Source organism: Larus michahellis, chromosome 17, assembly GCF_964199755.1.
Source record: "Larus michahellis chromosome 17, bLarMic1.1, whole genome shotgun sequence".
Lineage (NCBI taxonomy): Eukaryota > Metazoa > Chordata > Aves > Charadriiformes > Laridae > Larus > Larus michahellis.
This window is the reverse complement of record NC_133912.1, coordinates 7,601,581-7,622,350: the sequence shown is the minus strand read 5'-3', so window position 1 is coordinate 7,622,350 and position 20,770 is coordinate 7,601,581. Positions and strand designations below refer to the sequence as shown.

General features: G+C 62.2%; 2 protein-coding genes across 7 annotated transcripts; both read right to left on the bottom strand.

The window, feature by feature from the left end:
* Window positions 1-611: 611 nt before the first annotated feature.
* SCN4B (sodium voltage-gated channel beta subunit 4) lies at window positions 612-9,018 on the bottom strand. 6 transcript variants are annotated; one of them, XM_074561363.1, is made up of 6 exons: window positions 8,909-9,014; window positions 8,329-8,615; window positions 4,900-5,063; window positions 3,930-4,155; window positions 3,520-3,649; window positions 612-3,387 (listed from the first exon to the last, which is right to left on the bottom strand). In XM_074561363.1, the coding sequence occupies exons 3-6, from the start codon at window positions 4,999-5,001 to the stop codon at window positions 3,294-3,296; spliced, it is 552 nt and encodes a 183-aa protein (XP_074417464.1). In that variant the 5' UTR covers window positions 5,002-5,063; window positions 8,329-8,615; window positions 8,909-9,014; the 3' UTR covers window positions 612-3,293. The 6 variants fall into 6 exon arrangements, with proteins under 6 accessions (XP_074417464.1, XP_074417465.1, XP_074417462.1 ...); XM_074561364.1 differs by having other exon boundaries at window positions 8,479-8,615; XM_074561361.1 differs by lacking the exon at window positions 8,329-8,615 and having other exon boundaries at window positions 8,909-9,018.
* A 4,767-nt stretch (window positions 9,019-13,785) lies between these two features.
* On the bottom strand, window positions 13,786-19,861 carry SCN2B (sodium voltage-gated channel beta subunit 2). The gene is made up of 4 exons (XM_074561321.1): window positions 19,612-19,861; window positions 17,038-17,204; window positions 16,471-16,681; window positions 13,786-16,252 (listed from the first exon to the last, which is right to left on the bottom strand). Exons 1-4 carry the CDS (start codon window positions 19,679-19,681, stop codon window positions 16,053-16,055), a joined length of 648 nt encoding a protein of 215 aa, XP_074417422.1. The 5' UTR covers window positions 19,682-19,861; the 3' UTR covers window positions 13,786-16,052.
* Between the last annotated feature and the right edge of the window lie 909 nt (window positions 19,862-20,770).

The following is a 20,770-nucleotide window of genomic DNA, read 5'->3' as shown; positions in this document are numbered from 1 at the left end:
CCAGCCCTCGCTGGCCAGCTGGGATTTAGCGTGCCGGAGGCCAGCCCAGGAGGCAAAGGGCAGCTCAGAGTGACGGCCACCGATACCATGAAGGAATCTGACCGGCTCAAGCTCCCTTCCGGAGAGAGATTAATTTATTGCGCTGCACCCACCCTGCTGTGGCAGGAGGGCTCCTGTGGGGCCAAGCTGCTGTTTGCTCGCTACTGTTATACAGAGAGAAATGATGTTTGTGCTGTAGTATATCCCCATTAAAAGAAAGTATTTGTTTTTTCACACAGCCTCTGAAGGCTTTGTCCCTCTTGTTTGGGGGGCTATTTTAGGCAATACCCTGCACTATATGCCAGGCTGCTTTCCCAGCGCAAGGCAGGGTTTATTTGCGGGCTCTTGTGAACAAGCTGTTCCTGTGCACAAGGAAGAAAGTGGTACGTGGACCACAAGCATCCTGCAAACACTGTCCCTCTGAAGGCAGCACTACAGCCCCGGGCTCGAGATGCTGCTGCTGCTCTTTGCCTCGGCGCAGGGCTCACGACGCAGCGTGTGCGCAGCCGGGGGGCTCACGGTAAGCCTAAACAGACACCCACGGCAACCCACACTGCAGCGAGTTTCTCTAGTAAACATAAACTTTATTTCATTCAAGGCAAAGCTAACTAGACCTCTACAGTGCAAAAAAATGTGCTGTTAAGTTGTCGCACAGCATGTTGCACACATCCTGTGTTTATTTGCAGGTATCTCCTACGTGTATTTATATATGCTTATACACATACGTGTCTGTCGCAGCACGCAGCTCCGGCAGAGCCTTCTCCCCCCGCATGCCCCAGAAAGCCTCTGCAGACCCCCCAAAGCCTTTGTGACAGCAGGGACCTCGCAGGAGGTGGCACAAGCTCCCAAAGCCGGCCCGCTCCCCCAGAGGCCCCTGTGCCGCGTACAGCACCCGTGCACATATGTGTATAGAGTTGCAAAAACTGGTTATGTTGACTTTTTCCACCAAGCCAGAGGAGTAATCCATGCATAGTACAGCATTGCATATCCTGTGGTAAGTGGAACCATGTCCAGATACTGTCTAAAAAAGGCCAACAGGTTAGGACAGCTAAAAATAGTTCTTTAAAAAAATCCCTTCCTCCCCTCACTCTCCTCCAAGGATGGGCTGGAGGGGGTCTCTTGGGGCAACTGGGAGGTCTTACACCTTCCCGCCCAGACTCTCATGCGTGACACTGGTACGTTAACAATACTTTGCATTTACAGAGTGCCTTTCGCCCCGGGATCTCGGTGCACTTTGCAAAGCGATGCAGGGAGCCTCACACCTCCTGTGAGGTAGGTCAGATTTACTGTCCCCATTTTACAGACGGGGAAACTGAAGCACAGAGAAGTCAAGTGATTTGCCTGAGGGTCCCGCGGATCCTCAGAGACGGGACCAGGATCCCTGGGACCCGACTCCCACTTGCCCGTCTAACCAAGGAGACCTGCCTGGGGCCAGGTGGCTGTAGCTGTCTCCCATCCCAGACGCAGGGCCCCGCTCCGGGAGGTGCCCTGAGCCCAGCCGGGGCTCAGCCAGCCTGGGCAAAGGTGCGAGGTGCCCACCACTGTCCCCACAAGCGGGCTGGTGTGGTCTGACCTCTCCCACAACACTCTCCACAGAAGGTGGAGACTTTCCTCCTTTGCCCTGCCCACAAAATCCTCGCCTCCCTCCCGCTCCGGCACCTCTGTCGGGGTGCAAGCCCCCGCAGCCGGGGAAGTCACCGCTCAGCTTCAATTCCCAGTTTCGAGTGGGGATGGGGGAGCTGCCTGTCCTGCAGCTTCACTGACAGACACCCACAAATAAAGGAGAAATAGGGAACAAATCACATTGTAAAGGACATTATCAACTCCAGTTGTAGGATCAGCTCACTGGGACCCTTCGTGTCTCTCATCCTGCAGCCCTCGGGAAGGGGGCTGGGTTGCCCGAGTCCCCGCTTGCCGGTACCCTTCGCAAAGGCCCTCTGGCTTTCTGTGGCACCCCTCATGCCAGGACCTCAAAGTGCTTTACAAATGTTAGCCAAGGAAGCCTCACAACAACCCCTGTGAGGTAGAGCAGTATTATCATCCCCATTTTACAGATGGGGAAACTGAGGCATGGAGAGGCAGAGCGACTTGCCTGAGGTCGCCCAGAGGGCCAGTGGCAGGCCCGGGAGCGGGCTGGCGCAGCCCCAGCATGGCTCCCCTTGCCAGGGCTCGGCTGTGCTCCCTCCCTGCATCGCGGATGGAGTGCCACAGTTTTCCTTGGGTGAAAGGGAAACGCAATCCGCCTTTTTCCCCACTGGAGTCTCATATAAAAAACATCCGCGTAACGAGTTAAGCCTTGGCGAGTCAGCATCAAAAGCATCGCTGCTCTGAGTGCCGAGCTTTAAAAAGAGGGGAGGAGGAGCAAAAACAAACCCAGGGAGCCCCTCCTGAGAAGGCTGGCGGGGGAAGAAGCCCCCGCTGCCCCCGGGGGGTGGCCCTGCGCAGGGGCAAAGCGAGTGCAAAATGCGGAGCTTCACCCAGTGAAGCCAGCAGTGAGCAGGGACACGGCCAGCCCTGGCCGCTGGTCCCCCCAGCCCTGCCATGGGAGGAACCGAGGGACCTCGGGGCCAGCCTGCCCCACGGGAGCATGGCGCTGGGAAGAGGTGACAGCCCTGACAGCAACGGGCCCTTCACTGGTTTGGTTCTCAAGTGTGCTTCACAGCAGAGCTGAGGGAAAGCCCCGTCACGACAGCCCTGCTTCCTCCCCTCCTCCTGCGCCGGACCCAGGAGAAATGTGGCACGGGCAGGACCTCTATCTCCACGGCAAGTTCCCTGCATCCCTGCTCCGCTCCAGAAACCTCCTGCCGGAGGCTGGCAGCTCCTGCCTGCCCTGCCTCAGCATCGCCACAGCCAGACAAGACGCCCCAAGCTCCTGGCAGCCTTTGCCCCCCCAGGCACGCCAGGACCCCCGCCCGCCCACCACCCCGCATTCCCGGGAGCGCAGCACCCGCACGGCTGCAGAGCAGGGTACCCCCCAGCACCCAGCCCCTTCCCTGCCCGCCCGGCACCCTGTTGCCTTCACTCAGAGTGGAGCAGGCGGCTCCCTCTGTCCCGGCAGCATCCCAGTCCGAGTCCACAAGCAGCTCCCAGTCCCCGTGGCAGCCGAAGTCTTTTCTGAGAAGCAGTGCAGGTTGCAGGCACGTGTGTAATAGAAACATGTCTCAAGCGTTGGCAGTTTAGAAAGAAAAGAAAAGGGAAAGGCTTGTCCCCCTGCCCACCCTCCCCGCCGCCGGGCAGGCCAGGGCTCCGCTGCTTCATGCCTTTGGTGGTGCTTTTTGCTCTGCCTTGGAGCCGGCCAAGCCGTTCTCGGTGTTGTCGTTCCCTGACGAGCTGACGAGACACTCCTTCCTGGGGGAGAGCACACGGCCAGCTGACGGCCCCCAGCCCCCCCCGGCCCCTCTCCCCAAGACCCCGGCCCCGAGCAGCCCTGCCCCACGGCGGCACCCGCCAAAGGGTGCCAGGACCGGCACCCACACTCACTTCCCATCCTGGGTCTTCTTGATGATGAACAGGACAACCCTCTTGATGAGCATGAAGAGGATGAGCAGGCCGATAAGCCCCCCCACAACGCCCACGATGATGAGCGTCACAGTGTTGTCTGTCTCCACCACTGCAGGAGAGAAGGTGCTGAGGGGCCTCGGGAGGGGAGCGGGATGCTCCCGGCTGCATGGCCCCCCGAGAAAAGCAGCGATCCCCCTCCACCAGCCGCTGGCCCGCAGCACAGAGGTGCACGAGGCCAAGCCTTGCCCTTCGGGATGCCAACTACCTCCGAGAAACCAGGACACCCCGTGTATTGCCACAACCACAAGCCAAGGTGGGGTCAGCACAGGTTTCCACCCCCACTGCCCCAGTGCCACTTGTGGGGCACGGCAGCCCTGGCCAGCACTTACTCTTCTGGACCACCGTGAGGAAGATGGTGGCATTGTGCTGCGCGTTCTTCTCCTTGGGGTTCTTGACGTGGCAGGTGTATTTCCCAGCATCGCTGAACTCCACGTTCTTCAGGACAATGGAGATGTTGTTGTCCTTGCCGGTCGTCGAGCCGACGAACTCGACCCGTGGGTTGCGTCCCACGAGGAAGGGCTCCGAGGCTTTGCTCTTTATCTTGCCGTGGTAAATCTGCAGAGGCAGGGATGCGGGACGTGGGGGTCAGCTGGACTCCCGACAGCCCCAGGTGAAGGAAAAGCTCGAGTTCTCCTGCCGGTGCCCTGCCCCACCTCTGCACGCACAGGCACGCACAGCCGAGTGTCCCGGCACAACCCATTAAAGCAGGAATGGCCGTGGAGGGGGACCTGAGGCACGGCCCCCCGGGGAAGCAAGAGATCAATCTGAGTCGCCCTGGAGCAAGGTTCCAGGCCACACAAAAGATGGGAGAACCCCAGGGCAGAGAGAGTCCCTTCGCTCAAGGGCCACGCGGGGCTGGCCAGCCTGCGAGGACAGACCTGCTCTAAACCAGCCCCCCTGCTAAGGAATTGAAGAGCAGAACATTCCCAGGAGGACACAAATCTATACACAAACTTTAGTATTTCAGAGCAAGCACAGGAGAATAAATTAACCATATTTTGCCCAAAGTACTTGCACCTGAACAGCCAATTTATGACCAACTTATGAAAAGAAACGAGGCTGTGGGCAGCAGAAAATCCAGAACAGCTTTGTGCCCAGACATGGGCACAGACATGGCAGGGCATTTAAGTCACCGTGTTTGCACAGCCCCATCCCTCCAGAGCTGGAGACAACTCAGAGGGACAGACATCTTGCAAGAGGAGAGAGGGAACTCCATGAGAACTGCAGTGCTGGTCTGCACTGGGAAAGTACTAAAGGACCTGCCAAGAAAACAGAGGCAAAGCCCAGAGAGCCACCCACCAGCTCTGTTGAGTTGAAATACCACGTGAAGACCAGGTCCTGAAAGCCTATGCAGGTGGTGAAGGTGCAGGGCAGCAGGACGTCGGAGTTATTCAGAGCCATCACAGTGTTGGTCTTCCCCACCGACACCTCCAAGGCAAAGACGATGGCGACGATGTGCAAACCTGGCAGGGAGAGGGGAGGAGAGAGTGAGGACATGGTGCCCACACGCAGCCCAGCCTGCTGCAGCCCCTGGTCCTTCCCGGGCATCAGCCACAGTGGGGATCCCCTCCCAGGGAGCACATGGGGGGCTGCAGGACTCAGCCATCGCCTCCCTCCAGGTCCTGCTCCCGGCTCTGCCAGGGACCCAGAGCATCCTCCTCCTCCCCGCAGCCTCAGCACGGGGGCACGAGCCCAGCTCGCCACCCCAGGGATGGGTTTGTTACCCCTCATCCCCTTTGGCACCCCAAGCTGCCATGGCAGGAGCCAACACGCCTGTCCCCAGCGCGGCAGAGACAGGGGACCTGCTCCTGGAGGAACTGCGGGGGCTGGCTGGCACCCACAGAGACAGCGCGGGTTCAGAGGGAACCATGATATCACCACGAACAAAGTATGCAAATGAAAGCCCTCATTTGAATGTTATCCACAAGGCCTTCAGCTAAACCTTAAAGGGGGGGAGGAAAAAAAAAAAAAAAAAAGAAAAAGCCCAAAGCAAAGCAGAGCTCTCTGTTCTTCAAGCAGGGAGCTCGAGCACTAATTAGCATTGCTGTCCTGGACGCCTGCCACTGCGCCGGCCCCGGCCAAGGGCTCCCGCAGCCGGTGCAGCGGGCTCCGTGCAGCGCCAGCACGGCCCTCTGGAGCGGCACCCCCTCACGCCTGCCTCGCAGAGAGCTTCACCTCTCGCAGTAGCTGGCAGATGACCTTCAAACTGCAGAACGCCGCTCTCCTGCTCCTCTCCTCCCCATTGGCAGGGAGAAAGGCATCAGGGAGCAGGTACGAGCCCAGCTGCGGGAGCCAAGGGCATGCCTGAAAGCTCCCGGGGTCCCAGGCAGGGGACTGGCTCTGCACCGCTGTGCTGGGCCAGCAGCATCCACACCAGCGCTTTCTGGGGGGCACAGGGATGCTTTGGCTCCGGGCCAGGGGAGCAGCCCCACTCCCCATCCCCATCACACCAGGGCCCCGTCCCGCTTGTATGATGTGGTACGGACAAGATGCAATACAACCGGGCAAGACATCATCCTCCCCTTTCCCAGACCTCAGCTACCAAAGGGACCCAGCCACCCCTACAAAGCTTCCCCTGGGCACTCTGACAACCAAAACACAGGCGACACAGCTCTTCCCACAGTTACAAGCTGGTCCCCAGCTCCACCGACACCTTAACTTGGATTTACCGCCCTCAGCTTCAGATTCGCCTCTCTCTGCAGCCGCTTCCGATGCTGATTTATTCTTCCACACATGCCTGTGCTAACAACTCCCCAGGCACGTCGCAGCCCCAGCCAAGCCCGAGAGCCGTGCATCCTGGGCTTCGGGCCCTGCTGCAGTGCTGCATTGCAAGCACTGCAGGGAAGGAGTTATTTAACTTCACAAAGAAGCGCTTTTCATTTTGCCTGGGAGCCTTTAGCTAACGTCAGGGAGCGGTTCCCACCAGATGGAGGTCTCCTGCAGTTGTCAGGCTCAAAAACCAGCCCTGGGGATGCTACAGAGGGGACCTCACAGCCAGGAGTGTCCTGGGGGAATCACACTGCTACCTGGAGTAGGACTTAGCAGAGGATGCCTGGCTCTGCAGGTATGCCTGAGCAGGCAGGGTACCGCGAGGGGACAGTTACTTACAGGAAAGACGATTCCTTGCAGCTTGTAACACTTCTAATCCTGTCTGCCACCGTTACAACGTCATGAACATAATCTGAATTGAATGTGTGGGGTTAACGGAGGCTGATCTTGTTCCTGTCATGCTGTGGTCTCAGGAAGACAGAGTGCTATGTTACCACTAAATAAAGCACGCGTTAGGAGGCTGGGAGATTACTGACTGAACCTGCCACACCAGCTGCCACCATTACTTTTCTGTATGCCCAAAGCTGCTGCCCTTCACACCACCAGAGCCCCAACCTTCAGTGTGCAGGGCAAGGCCCCCTGGGGGCTCCAGGCTGCCTCCCACCCTGGCAGGCATAAGCTTTCCCCAAGGAGACAGGGAAGGGGAACCAGGGAGCAGCCACTCTTGCTGCTGCCAGAGCCTTGGCTGCCTGCTCCTTGCTCTGGCAGAGGGTGAGCGCCTGGGACAAGACCCCCGATGAGGGGTCCCAGAGCCCCTGAGCTAGTGCTGGGTGTGCAAACTGGGAGCCAGCCCCAGTGACAGCAGCGATATCCCTCCAAGCCAGGCCAGGGCCCAGAGCAAGTCTTTCCCCACCACGGGCAGCCCCACTCTTTTCCTGCAGCCCTATCTGGGAACCACTGCCCTAATGGAAAGGGCACATGAGATTCACCTGTAAAGCCACAGGATGCCTCCACCACCTGTGAGAAAGCTTCCCTACAAAAACTTTCATTGCCCATAAAACTCAATGTGACCTCCTGGCACAGACAGCAAGCCATGCCTGGTGGGCTGGCCAGGCTCCCCTCCACCGAGGTTAGGAGAGAGGAGTGCCCAGGCCAGCCTGAGCCCAGGCACGATGTGGTCTGGGACAGGACACCCAGGCTTTGCCCTTCCTGCAGGCACTGATGGAAGAAGCTGTGCTGTGGCTCCATGGTGCAGGCAGGAGCCCACTGACACTCCCTAGAGAGCACAGCATTCCCGAAATGCACAGACCTGCCCAGAAACTCTCCCCTTCCCACCTGCCCCTCTAGGCTCCCAGCCCACGTGAGTGACCTGTGGGATAAGGTTCCCACTGCCATGCCCTGGACCCCAGACCCCCAGAAGCCTGGTCTCCAGTGCCTCTGAGTCTCTCCTACCACCCCACTGCCAGCCCCGTGCCGAAAGCAGCTTGCACTGCATTGCTCTGAGGAGGCACCTTCAACCAGGGACCAGCACCCAAGCCCTGCAGGGAGTCAGGTACTTACGTGTCTTCTGTGCCTCCAGCTCACTTAAAACAAACTTAAGAACTATGCCCTCCAAAACGCCCCTCGGGAGTTTCCCAACAGCAAGTGCTGCAAAGGCAGCCCTTGGTTTCAGGCTCTTTGTGCCCATGGACGCAAGGATGACCCACAGGAGCAGAAGTGTCGCCGGTGTGTGAGGGCTGACGCAGGTGGCTTGGGACCAGCCCCAAGGGGCTGCAGCGGGGAGGGGGTGGCTGCGGACTCCTTCCTCCACTCTGCAGCTGGGGGACCTTGGGCATCCCCGGACCCAGGTCTGGGCGTCATGCTTCCAAGCGGCGGCCCTGCAGTATGGGTTCGTCCCCGTGCTGGGGAGAAGCGCATGCAAATGGTTGTTTTACCAAACGAACTGTAGAAAAGAATGACCTGTCGGCCGGGCGTGCTGGCGGCTGCGTTGAAGCAGTGCATTGCCTCCCTACGGCTATTTCCCCAGTTGGCGTTAGCAGGCAGGTAGCAGCGGTCCCTGCTCGCAGAGCAGCAGAGCAGGGTAAAGCGGGATGCAGCCGCAGTGCTCACGGAAGAAAGCTCTGGCGATGTTAGCCACTGGTGCAGGCAGGGCAGGGGGCTGGCCAGGACTTCGGAGCCCGCTCTCGGACTCGGCTGCGAAGTCACCTTGGACAAGTCACTTATCCTCAGTGCTTCGGGCTCCCCGTCTGCAGAGCAGAGACAATTGCATTAGCGCCCGCGGACGGGAAATCCATCCCGGCAGCAGCGGCCGATCCCTTGCGGTGCAGGCGGGCCAGATGCAAAGCAGTTGAGCGCGAAGGGAAGGCGGCTTAAGGAGGGTCAGCCCGCCGTGCCACCCCCGCACCGGGCTGCCGGAGGTGCCGCGGCTCCCCGGGGCGCAGCCCGGGGCAGGGTCCCCGCCGGAGCCCCGGGGGGCGGCCGGACGGCGGCGGTACCCGGGGAGGAGCGGGACCCCGCGGCCCCCCCGGCCCCCCCTTACCCAGCAGCGCTGCCAGCAGGCGCGGCGAGCCCGGGGCCATGGCTGCGGTGCGGAGCGGCGCGGCGCGGTCCGTGCTGGCCCGCAGCGGCCGGGCTCTGGCCGCCCCCGCGGAGGGCGGGCGGGGCCGCGCCGGGCGGGGCCGAGCTGCGCCCTCCTCCGCGCCCCCCCGCCTTCCTCCGCGGCGCGCATCCTCCCGCCGCGTCCTCTGTGCATCGCGGCGTGTGCCCCCCGCACTCGGGCTGGTGCCCCCCGCACGCACACGCACACCCCGGCCAGCCCAGCCCGCCGGCCCCCGGGGCTTCCCCTTTTCCTGCCCCCGGGAGGGGTTTGGCCCCGGCATCGCTGCGGTGCCTCCGAGTGGGGTCCGGGGTGGGCTCAGGGCAAGCTCGCTGCGGGGGTGGCCCGGGAACGCGGGGCTGGTGCTGCCCCCGGGCCGGCTTTGGGAAGGCGCAAAGTGCCACTAAGGCTGGTGGCTTCCCCTGCCGCTGCCGGGAAGGCGACAAAACGGCCTGAGGCCGGGGCTCAGCTCTCGTTCGGTGCACCTCATCAGGGTGACACCGCCAGTCTCCTCGCCCTCCGTGGCCCTGTGGCTATCAGAACCACTCTGGCCCCACGGCAGACACCAGACAGCTCTGCAGCCACAGACGGGGGGCACACAGAGCCAGGGGGAATCCGCCCGGCGCCAAAGAGAACGCTTTGGAAACTTATTTTTCTCACCATGAGCTTGTTCCGGGATAATTGGCTGCACATAATTTCATGTCTCCACAACCTTCTCCTCACCGTCACATCCATTAGACCTAACCTTCGGCAGACCACATCCAAAAAGGGGGTGGTAGGGCCTCTCCTAATGGAGGCCTCCGATGACGCGGTGTGCGAAGATAGAGCTTACCTTTGTTCCCAGGTCCATTAGACAACCAGACCCCTGTGCTGAGCAGCAATTTGCTGGAGGTGACGCACCCTGAGAAGAGGCTTGGCGGGAAGGGGGAGGAGGTGCCGCCGTGCTCGCAGTGCAGGAACAAGCACTTTTCTCCGGGCTGTAGCCCTTTGCTGGCACAAGGCACGTGTCCCGGCAAAGCTCCCCATGGGGGCCAGGCGAGTCTGGACCTCCCTTGCTGCGTACAGCGCTACAGCATGGCTTCCCTAAACAGGATCGCACCTTTTTGTGTGTGAGAGCAGTTCGCCTGCAGGGATGCTGCCTATGGCCCTGCCTGCATGTCCGGGGTGCCATGGCCCGTCACCTCCAGAGCACTTTGAGAGACTCCTCAGCCCCACTCCAGCCCCCTTTGCAGCTGGCTCTCCTTCCCACCTAGCCGGGAGCATGAAACCGAAGGGAAGAGGGGAAGCAGGAGGCTTCGCAGGACGCAGGGGCATCCCAGGAGACCCTGAAAGGATGCCAGCAGCGCCTGTGGGTTGAGGAGTTAGGGCTGCAGAGCTGGCAACCGAGATGGGAAAAGTACAGGCAGAGCGGGCTGGGTAGCACTGGCAGCCGGCGCTGCAGGAGCAGCGTGGAGAGAGTACTGCTGATGCAGCAGAAGGGGTCTTGGCGGGCAGCTGTGATGGATATAGCTGGGTGATGAACACGGCTAGGTGATGGATATAGCTAGGTGACGGATACGGCTTGGTGAGTGGAGCCGCAGGCACTGGCAACCAGGCAAGTGGTGTGCTGAGATAGGAGAAGGAGCGCTGCATCTGCTGGAGCCTTGCTAATTGAGGGGGGCACACCTCCCAGGAGGTACCTTGGTGCAGGGAAAGGCCATCACGTGTGGACTCCTTCCTGGGATGCTCAGGTGTCTGCCAAGTTTGCTGCTGCAAAGGTGGGTGAAGTTGAGAAGGGTTTGGCCAAACTGGCATTGTGAATCCCCCCAGCAGGGCCCTAAATCCTTGTGGAGGCAGGGAGCCTGGGAATAGCAGCGCCACCCAGCTGGGAGGGTCGGGCAGTAAATACAAACGGGCTCCCGTGGGCACTGGCACAGAGCAGGTGTGCTGGGCAGGCGGGTACCTGGCTTCTGCCGTGATGACATGCCCCTGCGGCCACTATCTCCCTGACGAGCATCTCTGCAGAGGCAGGGCTCCGCGTGTCCTGCTGGGGCGAGGCGGCGAGCCTGGCACTGTGCTGCCTGCTCCTGCTGCACCCCCGGGACGAGCCGTGCCCTCCTGGCCAGCGGCACCAGGGCTTTGAGCGGGACGCTGCCTGTCACGGGAGCCTGATGGAGCTGTCACACTTGGCAGCTCTGGCCATTCTCCTTGGCCGACTGATCTGGTGAGACATCTGCCGCTTCCGCCAGCCTGGGAAAGGCTCTGCGCCCCCACAGCCCGGCCTCGGTGAGCCATGTGTGCCATGGCAGGGAAGGGCACTCGCAGCAGCTGGCCGGGGGAGTTTGGCACGATGCTGAGATGTCCGGCATGGGACCCGGCGATACTGCGGCTCAGCGGAAACTTGTTCTGCTGAGTCCAGCAGAAGGCTGCTGTGTCTAGTTTCAGGAAAGGCGAGCACCCTCTGCTCGGACACCGTCACCTCCCCGGGGGGACAGGAAGAAGGCTCTGGGGTCCTGCCAGCTGGCTCGCAGCCTGCCGGGGGGGTCATGGTGGCTGCCACGTCCCTGTGTACCCTTCATTCCCTCTCACCTTGTGCTGATGGAGCGGGGAGGGTTAAAAAGCCAGGCTGCTCTCCGAGGAGGGCTCCTACTTCCCTCCACGTGGGTACCTCGAAGGGTAAGGCTGAGCAGAGCAGTTGGGCTGCAGCCTCCCAGCTCAATGCAGCAGGCGCTGCACTGGCCCTGCTGCCCTGGAGCATCCTGCCGGGATACAGTCCCAGCCCCGCTCCCACCAGCAACGCGCGGACAGCCCCGGCCCCCTCCCACATCTCCCAGAGCCAGGGGACGCTGGGCTCCCGGACCAGGAGCAGGCAGAGCCCTCCTGCTGATGGAGGAGGTGGCGACGCTGGAACACAGCTTCCCATCAGCACTTTATATTTACTGCAAGGTCCTCTGACTGTGACCTTTAAAAGACAAGGTGGCCCAGCTGCCCGGGAGCTGGCAGTGGGCAGGAGGCGCTGGCAGCGATCAGAGGCTCTGCAGGACAGTCCCAGGCTGGGAGCTGAGCGAGAGGTCCCGGGCACACAGACTGCGGGTGAGTGCTTGGCTGCCTTTGTCATTCTCAGCCCTCCCTTGCCTGCAGCTCTCCCTCAGAGCCAGGCTTTCCCCTCTCCCTGCCGCCTTCTCCCTGCGCAGAGCCCTCCTGCCCGCTGCCTCCTCACACCCTCCATCAGCGCCGGCTGCCCTCCGGGGCGGGCAGGTTTCTCGTCCCCTTTCCTTGTCCCTTTAATACAAGCAGGGAAAGAGGAGCAGTGTCCCCAGGCAGCCACTGCAGAGGCATCTGCAAGAAACACTGAGGACACTGTCCTGTGTCCCGGGAGAAAGTTTCTTCCTGACCCGGCACAGCCTGAGGCCACCTCCACCAGACCCTCCCCAGCCCCAGCTCTCCAGTGCTGCCCTTCACACCCCGCACCTCACCGCCCCAGCCCGTGCCCCTTTCCAGGTCCCCCCTCATTACTTCCCGGGAGCAGGGTGGCCGGGCTGCAGGCAGCATGGCAGGGACAGTGACTCTGGGCTCCCACCGAGGCGCCCCAGCGTCCCCCATGGCTCCAGCTTGGCACCGAGCAGAGGTCTCCCCAGCAGAGGGAAGGCCCCCCGCCACCTCCCGAGCTGCTCTCTTGCTCTTCAACGCCTCTAATCCCACCTGGTCCGAGGAGATTTATGCGGTCTGTAAAAGTGACTGTCCCCAGTTCTGGGGGATCTGTGAAGCCCCAGCGCTAGGGGGGTCGCAGTCACTGCCCTGGGTCCCTTGCGGTGATGAAAACATACCCTCGTTGTGTCCCGTGGGGCACTCTCCTCCATCATCCCACAGTGCCTGCCTTCCTCATGGGTCTCTTGCCAGCGGCACTCCCAGAGGCATCCCCAAACTGGCAACCCATGGGTCCCCCATGCCTTTTGCCTCAGGCTGTGTTCTCCCCTCCCTTGGGCTGGCTTCCCCCAAAGCTGGGTGGCCCGATGGCTGCATGCCCTCCTCCAAGGAGCCGCGATGGCAAAGCTGTTCCCTGCCAGGGGCCATTGCAGCCTGGTTGGGCTGTGCACCCCAGCACCAGCGGGGGGAGGCAGGCAGGGCAGGCAGGCAGGCAGCGTTAGCCCGGGAAAGAGGTAGTCTGTAGGTGCGGTGTGCTGGCCAGACCTTGCTTGTGTGCGGACTTGGGATGCACAGGCATTCGGCAGCCCTGGTTGAAGGGCAGCTGGGAGAGGCACAGCCGAGGGCGGCTGTCAGAGCTCCCCTCGCCCCTCCGTCTCCACGGTGGGGAAATTGATGGATGTGCCTATTAACTGTGCCCCAGTTGTGCCGCATCGCTCTGGCACGTCTGTGCTGGATCGCTCAGTCAGACAGCAGCTCGGCTACGGGTGTCGATCACCCGGTACGTGCCCTGGGCTCCGCTGCTGAGCCTTCCCTGCCGTGCCCTGAGCAGCCGCCACCCCTGGCTCTCGGCAGAGCAGAGGTGGGGAACTCAGCAGGGCGCAGCTCCCCATAGCAGAGCTGCAGCCCCTGCAGTGTGTGCGGAGCACCCCCGAAATCTCGGTGAGAGGAGACTTGGGCAGCACTGGGCACCCCCCCGCCCCCAGCACCCTTGTCTCTGCCGCAGCTCCCGGGGTCGGAGCTGCGGAGGCACAGACCATCCCTCGGCACCCAAAGCAAACCTGCTGCCACAGCGGGACCGAGCCCCAGGCACACTGGAGCCCTCTCGTCCCCCCAGACAGGCGCACAGGCAGAGCAGAGCCGAGGGACCCTGTCCTGCCCCTCTGGCAGCCAGCAGCACAAAAGCATCCAGTGCAAAATTTGTGTTTTGTTGTTCTTTTGTTTGTTTGACCGTACAAAGAGCGATAAAAACATCCTACACTCAGCAGCGTTTGGCAAAACAAACCCATGGGAAGGCGCAAACCCAAAACTATAGTCATGACCGATAACAGCGCCTCCTGTGTGTGTATATATATATTTGTAGAGATTCTCTCTGCTGTGTACAGCTATGTACATACAGATGCATTGGCAAGTTGCAATCCAAGGATAGTGCATGAAAGAAACGAAAGGCAGAAGCAAGACTGGTCAACAGGCAACAGTCAGAGGCCTTTGGCCACGAAGTCGCCAGCTCAGTCCCGCGTGGAGCCGCTCACAGCCCAGCTTCGAGCAGCAGGCAGTCCCGGGGAACCAGCCCTGCAGCCGGCTCCCCGCTGGCACTGTACGGGGAAAGCCATGGGGCAAGGGGGTGCGCGGGGGGCAGGCAGCCTCAGCCCAGCCCTCCCCGGGCAGGAAAGCCCGCGGGAGGGGGGGAAGCCTGGGGGGGCGCAAGACACAGCGCATTCCTGCTTGGAGACGAGCGAGCTGGGGGGAGAGGGCAGGCGGGGCCGGGGCGGAAAGCGATGGGGCAGAGCAGGGAGCGCACGGCCGTCCCTTCATCCACAGCACTGGCACAGGGACGCGGCAGCGCCGGGCAGCGGGTGGTGTGGCAAAGGTGTCCCTTCTCCCCTGGCTCGTGGGTGAGAGGGGACCTCCGTCATCACCAGGCCCTGGGCAGCGTCCCCTGGGGCTCTCTGCACTGCCCCTCTCCTGCCCCACGTCCCGCCTGACATGGGAGAAGAAAAGCCTGGGCATGGCGTGGCAGGGGACGCTCCCCTGGGTCATTTTCCCTGTATGACCTGCAAGAGGCCCCAGGGCGAGCTCCCTGCGCTCCAGCCAGCCCAGCTCAGCCGCCAGCTCTGGCGCAGGAGGCAAGGGGCTTGCCCGAGGCCAGGGCAATGAGCCCAAGGCAGGCAGGAGCGCCAGGTCCCAGCCATGGGGCTCGCCGCATCCCCCTGCACCGCGGCGGGCTGGGACCGACCGGCGTCACCGCTCGCTCACGCCTGCCCTCGCACCCCCCGAGCTGCCTGGGCCGCTGCTCCTAACGCTCTGCAGAGCACGCAGGGCAGCTGCCGGGGCCCGCTGAGGGAGCTGCCGCCAGCAGGGCAGGCGCTGGAGCACGGACGGGGCTGAGGCAGGCGGCAGCCGGCACTGCGGGGCCCACGGCTGGGCTGGCAGTGCATCGCCGTGGCAGTTACGGATTGCGCAGGCTGGAGGAGGGAGTTTTGGCATCATGGGGTTGCTCGGGCATTCCAGAGCTGTCCTGCCTCTGGGCCCACAGTGGTGCCCAGTCCTTCCTAGCAACTGCCCAAAAACTCCCAGCAGCTCTTCATCCCTAGCAGCCGTACCCCGCCGCTCCTCGCCACCTCAGTTTGGCACATGAGCAGAACATTTTCCATTAGAATTACCCTCCCCAAGAAGGAAATGAGCGCAAAAAAGTCAGCCCAGCACTTTGGCTGAGATGCTCAGGCCCAAAAATAGCCCGAGAGGCAGAAGGGTACATCCGTTACACACCAGGAGCCATTAGCGGGTCCAAAAACCACCAGAGCTCAGAGACAGCGTGTGGGCTAATGGTCGTTACCCAGCCATCAGCTTCCGAGCAGGCTGGGACAGTCCCCGAGGAGCACGAGCTTCTTGTCGCAGCACCCTCAGCGCTGGCACACAGGACCGGCAAGGAGGAGATGGGCAGCTACCGGGGATCCCTCGGGGACGGGGACGCCAATGGCCATGCCCTAGGCGCAGCAGGAGTGCCTCGGGGGCGAGATGTGGCCCCGAGGGCAGACAACTGCTGGCCGCTGGCCCCTGCTCTCTTTCTCTAGAGGGACAAGGCGCAGACATCTGGGCGCGGGGCTGCCCGGCCCCCTCTGCCCCGCCTGGCACCCCCTGATGGGGGACCGCGCTCTTCCCCCCGCCTCCCACACCACCCTGCCCCCAACGCCTCCCCACGCAGTGCTCGACGCCCAGAGCAGGGGACAAGCCGGTCCCAGCTCAGCCTCCGGGGCAGCCTTGATGCGCTTCAGCCCCCTCCCCAGCCCTGCCCGCCGCGGCCGGGCTCCGGGGACCTTCTGTCCGCGCCCTGCTCCAGGCTGGGGTGGGTGTTTAGATGGAAGGAGGGATGCTCTGGGGAGACAGAAATCCTTGCTCTGGGAAGCACATCAAGGGGGTCACACTGTACAGGGGTGAAGAGGGAGGGGCGGGCAGAGGGACGTTACTTGGTGCCCTCATCTGGGTTGCCTTCGCCATCTGTCTTCCCTTCCTCCTCCGTCTTCTGGTCGTCCGTGTTCAGCCTCTGCTGCTTTTTCCGGCGCACACATTTCACCACCATCAGCACCAGGATCACCACGGCCAAGAAGCCGCCTACAGAGGCGCCCACGATGACAGCCACCGTCGAGTCGTGCTTCGGGGGCTCTGGGGAGACAGGGCACAGGCTCAGGGCACGCGGCCCCCAGCTGGGGCAGCCAGCGGGAGCAACGGGGAACAGACAGGGCTCGCTGCCACCGCTGTGGGGCAAACCCCACACACGGAAAGCAGAGCGAATCATAGAACAGAATCATAGAAGGCAGAGCAGAGAGCCAGCCTAGCACCCATGGGTGCCTGACAGCAGAGGGGACCCGTCTACCACTTACCTTTTGTGAGCACCTTCAGGCTGATGCTGGCGTGGCCCCGCTGCCGGTCGGGGGGGTTCAGGACATAGCAATTGTAGGTGCCCTCGTCCTCCAGCTGCACGTTTTTGAGGGTGAAGGACACGTCGTACTTGGTGGGGTTCCCGGTGAACTCCACCCGGTTCCCAAAGCGGTCCAGCTGCTTGTTCATGATCTTCATACGGAACTGCAGGAACTGGGCAGCCCACGTGGGAGAGGAGGTTAGACAGTGCTTGGCACCCCACATGCTTCCCAGGCACCCCCCCTCCCTGCAGGTACTGCCCCAGCAGCCCCCGCTCAGCTCCACGAGCGGCATGGTCCCCTCCCAGCTCTGGCCACCACAGTGACAAGGACCAGGGTCTCCTCGCGGTGCCTCTCCCCACTCCGCCCTGCTTCTTTATGCAGTGGGTTGCTAATTTTCTCCGTGGCGGAGGAGGGCAGGATAGCAGGAGCACACACAAGGACAAGGCTCGGGGCCCTGAGGAACGCACACGACTACTTCAAGCTGGTCCCAACCCCGCTCAGCAGACCCCCAGCCCCGGCGAGACTCACCAGCTCCTCAGAGCAGTTGTCGCACTCCTGGTACGTCCAATTGAGGGAGAACTGCTTGTTCTCCACCTTGTAGCAGGAGTTGAAGGTGCAGGAGAGCTTCACGGAGGAGCCGTTCAAGGCATTGATGGTGGCGGGAGCCATGACCTCCATGCCCAACCCCGTGGGCGCTGCCACAAACACAGGGAGCAGAGACACGCATGAGTCAGAAAGGGCTGAGCCGGTCTGCCCATCCCACCCCGCACCCCAGCTGGCTGCGCAGAGCTCACCCCGGGGCCTGGGGCTGCCGCTCGGGCACATCCAACGCTGTGGCCAGCCAGGACCAGGGTTTCCCTGCGCAGAAGTGCCAGGGGGACATGGGGGGAGCAGCCCCAGCCCCGGCACCGTCCCTTGGCCCTGCTCTGCAAGGGCTGAGGGCCCCTCTTTGCTATGCCTTGGTGCTAAATTGTGCTGACTCCAGGCAAGCCCTGCTCCTCGCCACTTAAACGAGGCTTTCCTGCTGCAGAATCGATACCGCTATGCAAAGGGCTGAACGCAGCATCAGCATGCAGGGCTCCGCGCCACATCCCTGGGGAAATTTATGGCTGCGCTCATCAGATTTCATTCCCAGCAGGACGCACCACAGCGGCCAGGGCTGGGATCTGCCAGGGCCAGCCCCTGAGGGCCGCAGGGGGAGTGCAGGTGCTCCCCCCTTCCCAGTGGTGTTCGCACAAGGATTCTCCAGCTGGGAAGACCGGGTCAAGATCTCAGCAACTCATGCAGCAACAAGGCCAGTCCCTGCCCCCTGGCCTTGCTGCGGCAGAGAAACGGGGGCATTCCTTGGTGCGGGCTCACCTGAGGCACGGGCAGTGACGGGGTGTCTCTGCCCTGCTCCCTCTTCCACTCCTTTCCTGCAGCTCCCCTAGTCCCTGCTGCTCCAGCAGCCCCTGAAACCCAGCACCTGCATCCAGCACCTTCTCCCCAGCCTGCAAAGGGGAGGGTGCACATGCCGAGCCAGGCTCCAGCACAGCCATTTAGCTGCAAACTCTAAGGCTAAGCCCCGAGAAGCACAGGGACAGAGAGCCCTAGACGGGCTGCTGGGACAAGGCTGTAAAGGGGGGCTGTGGCACCCCACAGGGCAGGGACAGTGACGCTGCCAGACAGTGCTTTTCCAATCACCTCACCTCTCCCCTCTGGCTGCTGCTCTTTGCTCTCAAATCCTCTTCCCGAGGTGCTCCTGACTCCAGCCCTGTGGCCAAGCTGGGTGCGTGTCAAGGCTGCTCCGCTGGCTAATCCGCTCCGTCTGCAGGCAGGGCAGGAAAGGGGCCAGGCTCTGCAGCCAGGGAAAAGAGCCTTTTCCAAATTGCAGATGCGGCTGCTTCAAGCCACGGGTCTTGCTGCGGGGTGCAAACTGGCAGCATCCCGAAGCCAGCTCTCTGGGGGCAGAGGAGTGCCCTCCAGGTACGGCAGCCGCGGGGAGAACCCTCCATCCAGCCCTGCCACACTGTGCCCTGCATGCCAGCGGTGGGGTGGCATGGCTTTGGGGCACCCCAGGGCTGCACAGAGGGCCGAGGTGCCACCAGGATCCCTCCCAGGCTCTGCAGCAACTGGGCTTTGTCCTGCCACCAGGTATGGCAGGACTGTACGGCGGGCAGAGGGTCCTCGCCGGCAGCCAGCACGCCACAGGCACGTACCACGGGAGCACCTATGTGCGCCAGTCCAAACTCTGTCACTGGCCGGGGGACTCAGCACTGGGGGACAACAGAGGTGGGGAAAGAAATGGCTAAAATCCCTGGGACCCGCTGTCCAGGCTGCGTCCTTTGGCACTGCGCGCACTCCCGACTGCTCTGTCACGCTACACCCTGCACCCCGCACTCGGGAGGTAAAATTACACGCAGCCTCTAAAGCAAACCTCGCTGGCCTTGTTCTCCTCCATTTCCTAGGCTCTCCCCTAAAGCAAAGGCAGCCCACCAGGAGCTGCAGGAATGTGAACAGCACTTCAAAGAGGAGATGTGTTCCCCTTCCCAATCAATACAGACCCAAACCTGCTGACACACGCTGCTGGCTCCGGGGCAGGGCAGAAACGCAGAGACCACGGTTCCCCCCCACCCCAAGCAGCGCCGCCAGCCCAGAGCCCGCCGCCCCAGCAGCCAGCCACACGCCAGCGGACGGCCACAAGCCACCCGCAGCCCACCAGCCACCGCCTCCCCAGCAAAGCCCCCTCTCCCCACTGCAGCCCATGCCTGGCATGCAAACAGCCTTGCGCTTAGAGGGAACCTCCAGCAAGCGGGATGCACAGCTTTTTTTTTTTTTTTTTTAAAAGAAGATGCAGTTGCAACGTACCCCCCCCCCCGCCATCCTGCCTAAAAGCAGGTCACCCTGGCTGGCGGGTTTCGGCAGGGCGCATCTCGGACCACCTCCGTCCCCGACCCTGCGGCACAGCATCTCCGGCTGGCTCGCTGCATCCCCGGGGCCAGGATGGGCTTCTCGGGGCCGGGACATGGGGAGGGGGCTTCTGGCCAGAGAGGGTGTTTCTCCCCAGCCTGGGTGCTCTCCCCTGGCAGCCGTGTGCATGCAAGGGGTCGGGTTGGCACTTACCCAGCGAGAGGAGCAAGCTGAGGCCAGTGAGGAACAAGGTGGGCTGCGGGAGCCAAGCTTCCGGGCTCATTTTGAAGGACTTTTTGTGTATGGAGAGGACCTGGTGTTGGTGTGGATTTTGGTGGTGGTGGTTTGCTTTTTTCGAACGCCCGGGTTATTTGCAGGTGACATATAACATTAGAGCTGCTTTATTCCCACAGCCCAATATGGCTGGCTGGAGCCGAGCTGGGTCGAGAAAACCCGTAAATGCTATGGTTGGTGGATTTCTGCAGAGGAAGTGGGAGGGCAGAAAAATTTTCCCTTGAACAGGAGGCGAAGGCTGCTGGCGCTCCTGCTGCGAGGGCTGGTCGTGGGCCGTGTCACCCACCGTCTCCCACAGCGTGCTGAGCCCAGGGCAGCTGAGGAGCAGGTTTCTGCTGGGAGTCCCTTGTCCTTGGAGCCAGCAGCGCCCAGGGCTTCTCTTCCCCCCGGGATGCCCGGAGACGAGGGACTCGGCCAGTGCCCCACAGCTCAGTCCTGACCCTGAGGGCTCCCTAGGCCCCTGCAGCCCCCTGGTTTCAGTGGGGCCATGCAATGTGTCCCCTGTGCCCTGCTGGGGGCTGGCGACCAGCCCTGCTCGCACCATTCACAGCAGCGGTTCCCGTTCTCGAGAGCCCAGCTGGGCCCAGGAACATCCAAGATGCCCTCCTGAAGCCAGGCAGGGAGCAGAGGGGCTGATTTGGCCTGGGACAAGCAGAAGGTCCCATGGAGGCAGCCTGCACAGCGTGCCCCAGTGGAGGCATGGCCTAGGGCAGGCAGTCTGCAGCGGGTAGAAGCACTCCCGGAGCGCCTGCCTGCTCCCATGCTGATGTGAGGGCAGCCCCCTACGCTTCCCGGGGTGCTGGACTCTGCTGGAACCTTCTCCCTTCCCCAGCAGCACGCTATCCCAAGGTACCCTCTCATCTAGCCCTTGGGACGGGGATGCTCTGCCCAGCAGTAACAGGGCTCAAGAAGTTCTTTGGTCCCCTTTGCACCATCGGTCAAGCAAGGGAAATCCAAGCCTGGAATCAGGCTGCAGAGGTGGGTACAGGAAGAAGAAAACATATGACCTCAGAGACCAGAAAGACAGCGACAGCAGCTGCTCAGCCACCTAGTTCTTACGCCCCGGGACGCAGGATGG

Excerpts from the sequence above, each read along its gene's own strand:
- SCN4B (XM_074561359.1), bottom strand. The coding sequence starts at position 8,056 with ATGGGCACAAAGAGCCTGAAACCAAGGGCTGCCTTTGCAGCACTTGCT. Across the intron at positions 5,064-7,929 it reads GCTGGAGGCACAGAAGACAC|GTTTGCACATCGTCGCCATC; the intron begins GTAAGTACCTGA and ends TCTCCCTGCCAG. Across the intron at positions 4,156-4,899 it reads ATTTCAACTCAACAGAGCTG|ATTTACCACGGCAAGATAAA; the intron begins GTGGGTGGCTCT and ends CTGCCTCTGCAG.
- SCN2B (XM_074561321.1), bottom strand. The coding sequence starts at position 19,681 with ATGAGCCCGGAAGCTTGGCTCCCGCAGCCCACCTTGTTCCTCACTGGC. Across the intron at positions 17,205-19,611 it reads CAGCTTGCTCCTCTCGCTGG|CGCCCACGGGGTTGGGCATG; the intron begins GTAAGTGCCAAC and ends TGTTTGTGGCAG. Across the intron at positions 16,253-16,470 it reads CCTGAAGGTGCTCACAAAAG|AGCCCCCGAAGCACGACTCG; the intron begins GTAAGTGGTAGA and ends CTGTCTCCCCAG.